We start from the raw sequence: 14,475 nt of genomic DNA, 5'->3' as shown, positions 1-14,475 counted from the left end.
TAAAGTTAATCTCGTATGATTAATGGAAACCGAATTCCAATAATCCGATAGTTTTATTTTTCGCGAATGTTGTTTTTCATCGCTTTGATTATGTTTGTAAAGCAAGAGATCACTGACGAAGTCACCTTTATTCCACACGAGTATGGTTGTACACAGTTTGCTTCTCCACTAAATAAATTGCGAATGTCCCGGGAGGATTATTTGCGTTTTTTATTTTATTTTATTTCATACGTACAATGTATGAAGCATTTGTGTTTTGAATTTACATATTACACTATTACTGCTGCCACTACTTTAAAATGCGACGCCAACGACGCATACACACATATATTTTGTATATAAGTGTATGTGTGAATGAAAAGCGCCGAGCTGGTTGATTAGTGTTACATCTTCTTACAGTCGTTCTACGGTGCACGCGACCGACTGTTACTTACTACGGTGGCTTAATTGTTCCAGGGTAAACATCTCAGTTTGAGAACAGCTGGAAATATTTACTGTGATAATCGATTTCCGTGACAGTTTTATATAAAAAAAATCAAGTACTCAATGACATATCTCAACTGTCTAACCTATTAGATTACGGATAGGGTGTTCAATTCCATCGGCTCGTCTTTCCGCTACAATGAACAGCGGATACTCACCTTTGTTGACAAGCTCTTTCTTTGTTTTATAATTATATTTTCCCTGTCGAAAATGTCTTTGTAAGTTCAGAGGATAAATCAACTAATATCAATCAGAACTGTGCATCAAGTTCAAATGACGTCACAGTGGGTTTTATCAGATCATATGTATTAATTAGTTAAATTTGTAAAAAAAAATGGCATATGTCAACGAGTATATGTTTTTCCTACTCAAATGCATCCCGTTCTGTATAAGTGGGCACTCAGTGTCTTCGACTTTATTGTATTATTAACATCACATGTCTACTCAATACATGAACACTTTCGTCTCACATGTCAACTTGAGTCAACACCGTTAGTTTTTTGTTATTTCTATAGAATACTTTAGTGGCTAAATCAAAGATTTAAATGCGACCACCATTAACACACACGCATTTCTGTATCGGTCATACGAACGCCATTATTATTTATTCCCGCCAACTTTCACCGGCTATTTTTTTTTTATTTTTGCACATTCACATGAATATTTCTAAAATGTCCCTCTTATAGCGAGGTATTTCTAAAATGTCCCTCTTATAGCGAGGTATTTCTAAAATTTCTCTCTTATAACGAGGTATTTTTTAAAATTTCTCTCTTATAACGAGGTATTTCTAAAATTTCTCTCTTATAGCGAGGTATTTCTAACATTTCTCTCTTATAGCGAGATATTTCTGAAATGTTCCTCTTACAGCGAGATATTTCTAAAATGTCCCTCTTATAGAGAGATATTTCTAAAATGTCCCCCTTATAGCGAGGTATTTTGTGAAAGCAGACGAAAGTTGACTTTGACCCATTTGTCTATCTTACAGTTGGATATACTACCCGAGACATGCAACTGGATTGGAATGACGATTTCGCAGCAGTCATGGCGAGTGAAGTGATCATGTCGGAATTTCAAGTTGGTGACCCGGTTGTCTTCAAGAAAACGTTGAATTACCCTACAGTCGGTGGGTATCTGTATTGTTTGGGTTTACTCCACATACTCATCAACATTGTTCATCTTCCCCGCCTTCAGGATGAATATGAACTTGAACAATCAAAGGTACCATGCTGGTATACTCAAATTGGAACCTTGTTTCAATGAAAGTTAATAAAAAGCCATTAAGAAACAAATGATTGCTGCAATGTTTCAATCATCTCGCTAGGTTGAGTTTAGATTAAACCCAAGTTTCATATGGCGGGGATGTTTATTGCTGTCCGTCAACACTGTCGTCATGTTTTCAAAGAAAACTCCATTTTAATAAATTTGATCAGTAGTTCAGTTGCAGAATGGGCAGCTTTGTAAACGTTTGATCAAATCTTGACTGTTTTATTGATTATATTTTGTGTGTATCGGTTTATAAAATTAAATAGAAGGGTTTGGGAGATGGGAATAATGCGAATATAAATCACTGGTTCATCTCGATCATTTCTATTTTGTTATTATGCTATCCTTCGACTAAATAATTACAATTCATCACTTATATCCAATGCAAAGTCTTAATTGAACTAAATTGCTATAGTATCATTTGGATGCATAGTAGCATCTGAAAAACGTTTGGATGGACCAAATGTTTTTCAGATACACGCTGTCTCGTGAAGGTGGAAATTACAACACTCTATATGATTTACCTACGTACTGGTTTATGCATTGCGCTTGATGATGACAAGAGATATAGATGAAACCGAGTCATGCAGAATCTTATTTAGTTTCCCCCCAGCTGCAGCTAACTATTCCCTAACTTGATTTAGAGTCGTTTAATATATTGAAGATATACATAAATGACGGGCTGTGCAATTCATTTATTCCATCGCCCACGAGACTGTCTATTAGCAAGTAATCGACGCGACGACGAGGGACCTTCAAATAAATTTGTTAATGTTTTTACTACAGGCTGGTTCATCAGAATTTTGATGAGCTATATAATCAACAACGATATAAGGGATGTTATTGCTATAGGCAGATGCTATAAGACACTTTGTTTTTAAGTGTTATGTCTTCTATAATTCTGTCTTAACAGGATGTTGTCATGAGATATTTTTACAATAGATGCCTGATCTATGTTATGCTGCGGCATCATTTATTCTATTACTATTATTTATGTTTGTACGTAAACTTGGAAAAACATGTTCTCTCGCTTTCAACATGAATTTTCTTCTCTAGACTAGAGTCAACATAATTACTTTTACAAACGTACTCTGATACAATGTCTATAATTCGCAATGTACATTATGGATGTCAATATTATGTGAGGAGAAGCTTCCTAATGAAATACATAGGTCATACATCTTACTCAATGAAAATGTTGTTTTGCATATTTAAATATCAAGCACCAGTTACGCGTAAAATTGACAAGTTGCTGTCATTTTAATTTGCCTCGCCTCAAAACATGTCGTTCAGATAGTTCAAACTGGCTGTTAAGAGTCTCTTTTGAACTAATATACAGTAAACGTTTTTATGCATCTCACGTTTCATAGGAAGTTCTGATTTAATTGCATTGTCCATATACCTGCTTTGCAGTGTCGCCATTACCTTGCGAATCGGAATAATTCAATGGCTCACATGTTTAATGGATATCGGATTTCGTGTTGACAGTGAGTTGTTTATTTTGACAGGTTTCTTCGACCAGTTAGAATGTCGATTCTCTCTTCACCGTGAACTAATCTTCTACGTTATGGAACATTACGCACCGTCATTTTTACTCGTTATACTGTCATGGGTGTCTTTTTGGCTAAGTGTGGAAGCTACTCCTGCGAGGGCAAGTCTGGGAATAACAACAGCTCTAACATTAACTACATTAAGCTCGTCAGCCAGGGCACAGATGGCGCGAGTATCATACACAAAGGTGAGTCATATTGTAATATATAATTACGTCACTATGATTACGCCGCTATATGGGTCGCTGAACTGTCCCCGCGTATGTAAATAGGTAGAACTTTCCACTCGTGTCGGATTATTTGTCACGTACTGTATATAAACATGTTACAAAAATAGTATGCAGAACTACACAAAATGTTTATCAATCATGTTACAGGCATGTAAATGCATTCGTGTAATCCTCAAATGTCGTATTCAAATGTTGTAATCTTTCGGCAATTCATATACTTATAAAAACTGCAAAAACTTTGCGGCGCATATGTTACTTTACAAGTTAATTCCTCACTTGCTTTTTTGATCTGCCTGACATAATCCTCTCTAAGGAAAACGGACCAAACCCCCAAAATGCAATTACGACACGACGCTTTCTAATTAAATGGATTTAATCATTTGTCAACTTACATTATAATCGATAATGATTTAATATAACTTTTGAATGTCGAGATAAATTGAATTAATATAACGTAGTGGCGGTTAGAGTTAACAGATCCCCAGAGCAATATAAGTGGTTTATCAAAGGTAACATTGTCGCTACTGGCGATCGCAATAGTCGTGTTTGATTGTTTTAATTTACTGTCTTAATTACAGAGTCGTGTTGCTAATTTATCAACTCCGGCATGCAAATAAATAAACCTCGCAAAAACATGAGAAGTATCATTATGCAAGACATAAAAGTACATATATCACACACGTCCAACTCGCTCACTTCAGAACGCTGTCATTTATGTGTTTCTATTCACTTGGCGTTATTTAGCACCACTTCGATGTATCACACGACGCATCTCCTGTCACTGGAAGCCCATAGTTACACTTTACACTATACAAATCCCTCTACTATGTAAAGCTCGATAATTTAATAAGATGACACAATTCAAGACCCAGTGTTCTGACTTGCAGACTTTCCTCACAAACCAGACACATGGCACTGTAGTTAATCAAATAAAGATCCGTTTCCAGAGAGTATACAATTGTATTGTTGGTTAACTAAGTGTAATTCCGGCCCTTCTCAGTTTGGAAAATTGATCTATTAATTTAATTCGCGTGGCATGTAATAATACGTTGGTGTTTATATTTTAGAATAAAACATTATAGCTCTAAAATGTCAAGATTGTTCTTGGTATAATCTTGATATATTAAGGGACTGCTAGTCTTACACATGTAGCAAGACACTATGTAGATTTACCGACTATCTGACACGTGTGCAGTGGGTAAATCACGAACAACAGCTATTACTGATCTAATACCACTCAGACTGGAAATAGAATGGAGCTCATAATAGGTCGACATTGTGAGTGTGAATAATGTCATACTGTCTCGCAACAGCACGTGGTGGATATTTACCGTCTAACGGTTTCTGCTATAATTTTTCGGTTAGTACGGAACATATGTTTGTATTAAACAGCAGTAGTCCGGCCTTGCCGTGTTCATTGCAATTATTATGTTGTTACACACGGGCGGGTTAAGCATTCATGAACTAATTGACACTCAAGATAGGATAATGAGTTTCGAGTCGGGAACCTGATGGGAAAAGAACATGTCATTGGCCCACACCGCGGAGTAGGAATCATATCTCTAACAATATCACGTTGTAGGAAATAGTCTATGAGTTTGCAAAAATGCCTTCACGCCCGATCACAGCGAGGGAGATACATATATACAGCAAAACACTACGGGATTAAAAACAACGATACATGTCAATTTGCCCTGACACGACTCACCACGTACTGTTCAAGGACCGCCGTACTTATCATCGTGTCATAATTACTGCACGGTGATATGAATAACCAGTCAGCTAGATTTAGTTATTGTTATAAATATAGGAGCATGGTGTACGCCACAGTGGATTATTTTCAAATATCGTGATATTTACACAGCCTCAAAGTGCATGACCCCCGTTCATCCAAAAAAGTTCGAAGTTCACCATACGGTAAATACCAACTAACATGTAGATCAAGAAATGAGATGAAATACATCGTGCTATAATTCGTTAATGCACTTATTACTGACTGCCACGCCGTATACCATTTGCACAATTCATTTAAATTCAGTAATTAATTTGAAGAAAAAAAACGCGCAAAGGAAATTCAATAACGGATTATAAAATGTGAAATGTCATTGTTTTCCGTATCAAGATGGGTGTCAATTCGGCCTGGATAACTCAAATAGCGCAGTTGCCCCCTCCTCAAAACAGACACTTGCCTTTTCAGTATCATTTTTCCCAAAAAGGAAATATATTCGGTCGACATTTTAATTCGTGACGTACTAATACGTATTGTAAATCTGCTTAACAAAGCGATACTGATATATTTTTAAGTCGCAATGAGAACATTATAAAATAAACAAGGACTATTCATAAACAGATTTTTTACATTAGTACTGCTGTTACTGGGGATTTTTGATCATGTGTTATCTCTTTCTTCTCGATCGATGAACAATATATTCATGTAAATATAATTCAAAATTTCCCAGCGTTATTTTCACCGCCGCGTTACAAGTTCTGTGTGTCCTATTCACGTACAGATAACAACTATGAAATCGCATATGATTTGCTATTTATAAAAAAATGACTGACATAGGCGTATTTCTGTTTTGTTACAGGCTATAGACATTTGGATGCTGGTATGTTTGATATTCGTCTTCGCTGCATTATTGGAGTTTGCCGTAGCCAGTTATCTTCACAAGAAGTCAGAGACGATGTATTACAATTCCTCGGTAAAACAATTAATTTGCTCTCATATAAATAATTACAGGCGCTTCTAGAGTCGGTTTCCTGGCTTGTGACCACTCTCGGTGTTATAGAATAATAACTAAAGTCATTTCAGTTCTAATTAATTTTTGATAAACTGAAATGTTAAATCTATTTCGTCATATTTACTGTGTGACCATTGCTGCGCTTAGCCGGAACATGGCATGTTGACTGAATATCAGTTTTGTGGTTACACGCTGTCGGCGTTGTTGTATTGATGTGACTGCTGTGAATATAATCCGTGTAATAGATTAAGGGCCGTGTGCAATGCATGCATGTCGTATCTCTATAGGTTTGAAACTGTCCTCTCTCTTTTATACGTTATTTGTATTTGGGAGTACGTGGTTTATTCCCAGTCCCTCATAGATCAACATCCCCAACATAAGTGTATTGCTGTATTCCATATTGAATAACACAAAGTGTGTTATGGCGTCTGCTGAATTAGAAACGATGACTGAAATGATAAAATTGGGATAAATGTGGGGCTTATTGTCAATAAGAAAAAACGTGTCACAGCTTATGTATTATCTTTTGTGTGTGCAATGTAAAGCCAGCTGATGGTTCTACTCTGAGAGCGATAACAACGTTGTAAGTTGAGCGACTGCAAAATACCACTTTATAGGGTGTCTCAAAAGTTTTGGTCCCTGAAGAAGTTCGCAAGAGTTCTTCTCAGGTATTGAAACTTTTCGGACACTCGTATAACCGTTCATCGGTTCGCTGCGCATGCGTTGATCGACCCGACAAGACAGTGATTCTCAGATGTTTATTTGATATCAACCGAGGCAGTTGAATACAACCGAAGATATTGACATATATTTATTTGATTGATGTATATATATATAAATATTATCTGTTTGTTGTTGAGTATTTACTCATGTATGATTTTGCAACATGAGTGTTATTACCCCGTGTTGGTACCATAGAGACAACGTTGAAGGCACGTGTACCTATTTATACTATGTGAAATAGTGGTTGGCAGTTTTACGCTTATCAGGAAGTCGAGTAATTTCGAAGTTCATTAATACGGAAACCATGACTACATAGCCATTATTAACTTTCATATATTCACCTCTCGCGAAACTGAATAACGATACTAATAATGATGAGCACTTACCAACCTTCCTCGCTTGTAGTAGTATGTACGTAATGTTTTAATGAAGCTAATATTTTAAAAGTCTTGCAAGGTAAAGTTAATAACACACTTTTACACTTACATGATACTGCACGATTCTCCCAAGGCTCGTTTCCAAGTTGTTCACCCAAGAATTATAAACACGTTCGAAGGCTTGTTTTCATCTCTTTGTGTGTACTGACCCACGTGATTTGAAGTTGACCTAGATTGACCTCAATCAAGTTGCTCGACTTGCCAATCGATGATCGCCACTGCCAACACAACTTGAAATGAATGGAATTGCACTTTATTTTTTCATTATAAATTCCTTTATAGCTACTATCGATAACAATAATACGGATACCCACACATTTGACGTTGAATCGATGCAATTGAAAATGGCCAGAGGCGTCATCGTGTGATGAAAGATACGTTCAGAAATTGTGCATGCATTTAATGCATACACGTAATAACAACGAGTCATTTTCCCTGCTCCGCGATTCCGGTTATTAGACGAGAAACACAAATGCTGTTTATTTTACGCTAGTTTATTTATAAAATTCATAAAAAAAACTGTGACAATGAATCCCATTATCGCTTCACAACAGATGTACATAGCGAATGGGTTCAAAGAGAAATTGCATTCAATTATAAAGAGAAACATATCATTTCAGCCAAAATACGTGTATTGTAATTTTTTCATTATCATGGCTTGCGTGACAACCGAAAAATATGTGATTGTAATTGTAATCCCGACAGACGTTTTCTACCGGTCTTAGAAAATTAACAAAACGCATCAATTATTTTAACTTGAATAGAAAAATAAAAATATAATTATTATTCATTACTCATTGAATAGCCCTAATAACTGGGTGACATAGATATGCACAGACATAGACTTAAATCCTATATGAGAAATGGTTACCTGCGGCAATTGCGCTAACAAGAATAAGCATAAAGCATAAAAGTTGGACACTTCTGTCATTAGCATTGGAATGAGATGAGATATGCCTCCGACAGTCAGGTCATACACTATTTAAGGACATTGACTAAGATTGCTGGAAAGTTTGGAAACATTAACTGTCATCCCCATTTACTAACATCGCTCGACAGAAGTTATTAGATTTACACTATGCCAGTAATTAGCCAATTTCACGCGTCATAGTTCCCACTCTCCCATTATTTATTGTATGATTCAATATGTGATATAACTGATGCTACTGTCGTCCTTTTAGCTATATGTTATAACCTCACTTTTTATGATGTCATTGAATTATTATTCAACAAAAACATTTCACGGCAATTTATTTTTTTATATTTAAACCAAATTATAGAGTAATAAATAGGAGAAAATGCCGTCCAATTGCTTGCAGAAGATATACGGAATTTGTATGTCACCATGTTTTATCATAACGGCTATTCGGACATTATTTCACGTTCACGATCTTAGCATTGCCATATGGATGCCATTCCATCGACTAGATCTGTGTTGCTACACTGTGAGTTATCATGGGCATCACTGTGGGTTATCATGGAGATGGGATGACGTTCCTTCTAGAGTAATGTTATTGGTAGGATGCCATTGCACTCTATGTTAATACAGCAATGTCAATGCCAACATGCATCTTGACGCGGCTGCTAGGTCGGTGCCATATCTCCAGTGCCAAGCCAAATACATCAATTCAATCTTCACAGTGTACAATGCTAGTGCATATTTACTATGTTATTTCAATTTCATCTTAGTGCACGGTTACACGTGCAAATAAATTCCAAACCATTGTGTTTTAACACAGCTGATTTGGTCCAAATTTACATTTTAGTAACACAACTAGATTTACATCGTTTAACTCGGTAAACATGGTACCAAAGATACGTGCCTATTAAAAATACTATGTCAATTTCATCTTAGTGTATTAAGACGTCGACTAATAATCTTGTCTGAAGTTAGCATGGCCAGGGTAGGTTCCACGCCGGCTGTTTTAACACGGCTGGATTGGTGCATTTTATATTTGGTAACACTGCTAGATGTTATCTTTTTATTCGATTAGAGGTATACCAGTACTACGTGCATAGTAACATGATTAGATACAGCCAGATAAATATTCTGTAAAGCGTTGACATGGCTGAACAACCTCATTATTTCGCGTGTTAACGTGGTTATACCAATGCCACCTCATTTATAAGGCCAGATAAATGGCACTTCAATGTGTGGTTACGCCGTTATAATATTGGTTTCATCTTAGTCTATGTTATATGGGTTGAATTCATGTATACGTTAACACGGCTAAATCGATGTCATTTCTATGCGCGCTGTCTTGTCTGGAGTTACGACATCCCACTGTGCCGACAAGACTAGCTTTGTGTCTCCCTATATTTTGCTAAGAAGATAATTGTGAAATTTAGTATATCCCTCGAATACATTCATGCTACTTCAGTGATCACTATTAGATCTGTTCTTACATGCCTATTCAAAATATCACAAATGATGGCGCCAACTAACTAAAATGTTGTTTTGTCATGCTCCCCCAGCCCAGTGGCCCGCAGATTCGACTCGTTTAAAATTCGATTTAGTTCTTTGGTCTAACATGTATATGAAATGTACTTTGGCGGGATTATACTTCCGTGCATGTACACTATCATGGGGGCTTTATGTTCTTTGTTGCACAAAAGAACGGAATAAATCTATTTTATTATTGTTAATTGTGACGCATGCGCAGTAAAAGTCGGTCGTTCGTTTAAACTATCGTTTCAGATCCATATGTTGCCAGTATTTTAACCCAGTACAATGCACACTTCTATTGCATAAACTGTTAAAGTGATATCCTTGCTGGCGACAAAATGTTAGGGCCGGGTCAGAGAGATATATTTTTTTACCAACCGATGATAGGGTTAAAAACAGAAGTGACGTAAAACATTACTTATCGCCCTCAGACAAGTCTTGATTAGTAACGCCTATTTTATCTCTAGTTGATTTAGATATGGTATTCTAACAGTTACATTTCTTGTTTCAGGATTATTACTCGGAGAGTAGTATACCATTGCGTCGCCTTGATTTAAAAGACTACACACCAGTAAGATCAGACATACTGCACCACCAAGAACTACGGATTAACATCGAAGACGGGAGGCCGCCAGAAACACCGAGGATTGCCCGAAAAAGAAGTTTCAGGAGACTCTCTAGGACGATAGATAAATACTCCAGGGGATTGTTCCCCTTAGCTTTCTTGTTCTTTAATTCTGTCTACTGGCCCTTTTATCTGCACAATTACTACGGGACTGACCCGATGGAAAAGTATTATGCGGAGATGGCTGCAAATGACAGCTAGATTTATCCGATTTATGACCATAATGTATAGTGGGCGATTGACATGCCGCGTGGCGCAGGTGTGAAATCGACAGCCAACGCTAAATCCGCCATCTCTGGTGAATTCTTCGTGGAAGCACAGCTTTCTCGATAATTGTGTTCCCGCAGAAATCAGCGATTCCAATTTAATCCGACAAAGGTAAAAATGGCGTTCATGCTCTCTCTCTCTAAAGAATGAACGGATGCTTTTGTTTCTGTATTAAAAATTGGACGTTTCGCATATGACATATGCTAACGTTGTCAAAAAACATATAACACTTAAGTGCCGTAGATGCACCCTAATGATGACAGCGTGTTAGAAGTGGGGATTACTATATTGCAATACGCTCACAGTCAATCATAGATTCAAAACATCCAAACTGACAAGCAAGTGATGTCTTTCTTTGAAATGTCTATGCATATCTGCAATTCACACTCGAGATCAAACGACGTTTATGAACTTAATGAACAACTCAGATGGCATCTATTGAATTGCAATGCCGATTCAGCTGGAAGTCGAAATCCACCGGTAATGGGAGGGTCCTTAAGAAAATATTCATGGGTATCAAATACAGCACATTCTCTAAGTTTAAAAACGCGAATTCTACAAGTATGTATAGAAGAAAAGATGCCAGTCAAGTTTTGCTTTTCTCTGACAGTTCACGAAAATGATGTCATATTCTTCGAAAGTAGCCTGACTTCCGATCGATGACGGTTCTCGTCTGCTTTTTACCCATTTCTTGTCAAGAGATAATTCTGAATTCGACGCATCTTTCCTGTAAAGTCTTTTTTTCTTCCAATCAGACAGTATTGAATTTTTTTCCCTCAGCTGGAATCTAAATACGAATTCAAGTGACAATTAATCTGTGAGGAAGTTTTACTTCCACATAGTTGGATCAAATGCAGTAATTGCTTTCCGGGAAGTAATTTGACACATAGATATAGGAGAACCAATTGATATATTTATTTTAGCCGTTATTGTGTTTTTCTATAATGATAAACTTAAATGTTTGACAGAATCGGATATATAGACAATGGAATACATTTGCCGGATTGCAGAAGAAAACAATGTAGTAACAATGGGAAAATGCAAATAGTCGATACATATAGATCTATCAGTGTTATTAAACAATCTAGAATATATTCTCATTCGATCGACGTTCTTTTATCGCGTGACTCTGACTTAAATTTTTACCAATAATAATCGCTGGCAACTAAATTAACTTACCATACCTTTACGGTGAATGCAACAATTCTATTCCCCTGCGCCGTTTTTTTACCATTTAATTCTGATTCTACGGACACATTGTAGAATACTGTCACAATATAATACGTGTTAACGACGGCTCCTTGACAATTAGTGTTGCAAATTACAAATTTCTCATAAATACTATATTGAGTGCATTACATTTACTAACGTCAACGTGTGCCGGGGAGTCTCTCTATTCTTAATTCTAATTCCCACGGATGCCCCGTGTCGCCAATTTACACTATAAATCACTAAATATGCACATTCAATATTAACAAAAAGTTGGCATTTTCAATTACAAATAAAGTGGTAATCCTCCATGTCCTTCAATTATTAATAGTTACTTAGGATTGGTCTTTTCGACATTTACTTTAATTAAGGAGAACTACATCGTACTAATTCCCGTTGGATAATGTATAAGACAGTTGCCTTCATAAAAGTATAAACAATAAATAAATCCCCCAATTGTGTGTATATGACTGACGTGTGTATTTGTATTGTATATGCATTACACACATATTCTTGTTTTCTTTCTTTTTTTTAAAGAACCACTTAGTCACACGAAATAATCAATTCTACCAGCTGAATAATATTGGTTTTATTTTCCATGCAAAGATTCACTTATGGGCACACTATTTTTTTATTGGAGACGGGCTTTAATGCAACTATTTATGAAGTTGATAATTTTTACAAATCGATTAAAAATATTTGATTTTAAGTTTACAATGACTTAAATATGAAATAAATGCTTTCATTTCACTATTTTCTTTTTGTAATTATTGGTGTTTGTGTTTTCTATCATTCGCTTCAATCGACTCCAGCAGTGTACGACATTATTTTATCGACCCACGAGTTTTAGGCTGGAGTCGAATTTATATTATTCTGTACGCGTGCGATTTTGAGTTGCATTTGGGATTAGTACGTTGTAATGACGGGTAGACACATTACTTATAGGTAAAAGTTGACACATTTGCGTGCAGCGCATTTCGAATACGTCGAGCAGATTGGAGGAGGGCTTGGCATGTGGAATTGAATAAATCAGAATATACCCCTCCGTGTATGCAAATCACTCTGGCTTTTACTGCGCTTGTGTCGCTTTTACTGCGCTTGTGTCGCGAGCCACACACCATGTTGGCTGCCCAGTTTACAGAAGTAAAATGGGACTTCGAAAGAAAATGTTTAGAAAGTTAAACTACAGACAGGCGTGACAAACTTGACAACTATGACAATTCGAAAATTCTCATCAATACGGATGCAGAGAACCACAACAATATTTCACACGATCGCTCCCGTGCACAATTTGTACACGTAAGCAAACGCAAACGGATATGCAGACGAGTATATGACACGACTCTTGTCTCGGAACTGGTCTACCAGGCTGCTGCACTCCGCGACGCAGTGCTTGCAGCTGACACCACAAATATTCAAATCACCACACGAATTTGACGAGGAAACAATTATTAAATGTGAGGGTAAGGGAATATGAAGATTTGTCACATACCCCTCAGTCGCAGTGAATAATTGTTTATTATTTACATGCGTTTTATGGAACTCATATCGAAGACAACGGGCGCGACGACTGTGATGTATTAATATAATATTCTGGTGTGTATCGAGCTTCGGTTAGACTATTCAAATATTTAAATCGTTTTAAAATGATTAGGGTTTTATTTCCAGTAAAACGAGGAGTTACGACGCGCACGATAAACTGACAAGTTAATAGAGTAGACCACATGCATTGGCAGGATACGAAAGACACTACACACGCTTTTATATTCAGATGGCTTTGTTACATAATTGTTAATCTTTGGTGATCGTTACCATATGAAGTGGATTTCATCTTCTTCATCACTTTTTCGGCGACGACAAATAAAAACAAATTATCGCCGGAAACAAACATGTCTCGTGTTTCCCAGTGGGTATGAAATAAACGAATTGCAAAAAAGGTAATTTAAAATGAGACCTTTTCTTTCTTTTCGGCACCTCAACGTGTTTTAATTATGTGTGTTTTGATAGAATAAATTAGTACTAGACCTTTAGGAGTTACTTTTATTTCTACTGGTTATTGTGAGATGCGTAATTTGTCATTGAACACTTTCTTTCATTCTCCTGGCGTCTCTGGGCGTAAAGCAAACTATAATATTTTGTATATTTAACGTCTATATAATCTACATATATTGCTAGCAAAATATTCATATTACTGAAACATATCGAACTTCTAAATTATTCAAATCACAAGTGGGCATCGGAAAATACATCGAAGTACCTTGTTTCAGATGCATTACAATTGGTTTATAAAACAGTTGCGTTAGCAGTGCACGAACATATATCGATTTATCGGAATGAGATATAAGTAGAAATACCGCGCATGCTCTTTGAACACCTGTATGTACTATTGATTCAATTTAAAAGTGCATTCACATTTGTGTTTTATATCATCAAGAATGTGTTTAGTTAAGTTACTTACTTAAATACTTAAGTTATTGTCAAAGTTTCGGGCGGATGACTGT

At 36.4% G+C, this 14,475-nt stretch overlaps 1 protein-coding gene and 1 non-coding gene across 4 annotated transcripts in view; both read left to right on the top strand.

Moving 5' to 3' along the window:
- LOC102805447 (glycine receptor subunit alpha-1-like) overlaps window positions 1-12,729 on the top strand; it is a 30,510-nt gene extending 17,781 nt beyond the window's left edge. For all 3 annotated transcript variants that reach the window (XM_078013755.2, XM_085496773.1, XM_085496774.1), the window contains 4 exons: window positions 1,469-1,606; window positions 3,255-3,484; window positions 6,115-6,228; window positions 10,385-12,729. In XM_078013755.2, coding sequence (XP_077869881.1) covers window positions 1,469-1,606; window positions 3,255-3,484; window positions 6,115-6,228; window positions 10,385-10,699 — 797 coding nt within the window. In that variant the 3' untranslated portion in view covers window positions 10,700-12,729. The remainder of the gene's footprint in view (window positions 1-1,468; window positions 1,607-3,254; window positions 3,485-6,114; window positions 6,229-10,384) is intronic.
- Window positions 6,876-6,967, top strand: Mir4836 (microRNA mir-4836). Its single transcript, NR_038800.1, has one exon. It is a non-coding gene; the product is annotated as a microRNA mir-4836 (primary transcript).
- Window positions 12,730-14,475: the final 1,746 nt, after the last annotated feature.

The sequence above is a fragment of the Saccoglossus kowalevskii genome, chromosome 3 (assembly GCF_978046115.1).
Source record: "Saccoglossus kowalevskii chromosome 3, keSacKowa6.1, whole genome shotgun sequence".
NCBI lineage: Eukaryota > Metazoa > Hemichordata > Enteropneusta > Harrimaniidae > Saccoglossus > Saccoglossus kowalevskii.
This window is presented reverse-complemented; position numbering and strand designations above follow the sequence as displayed.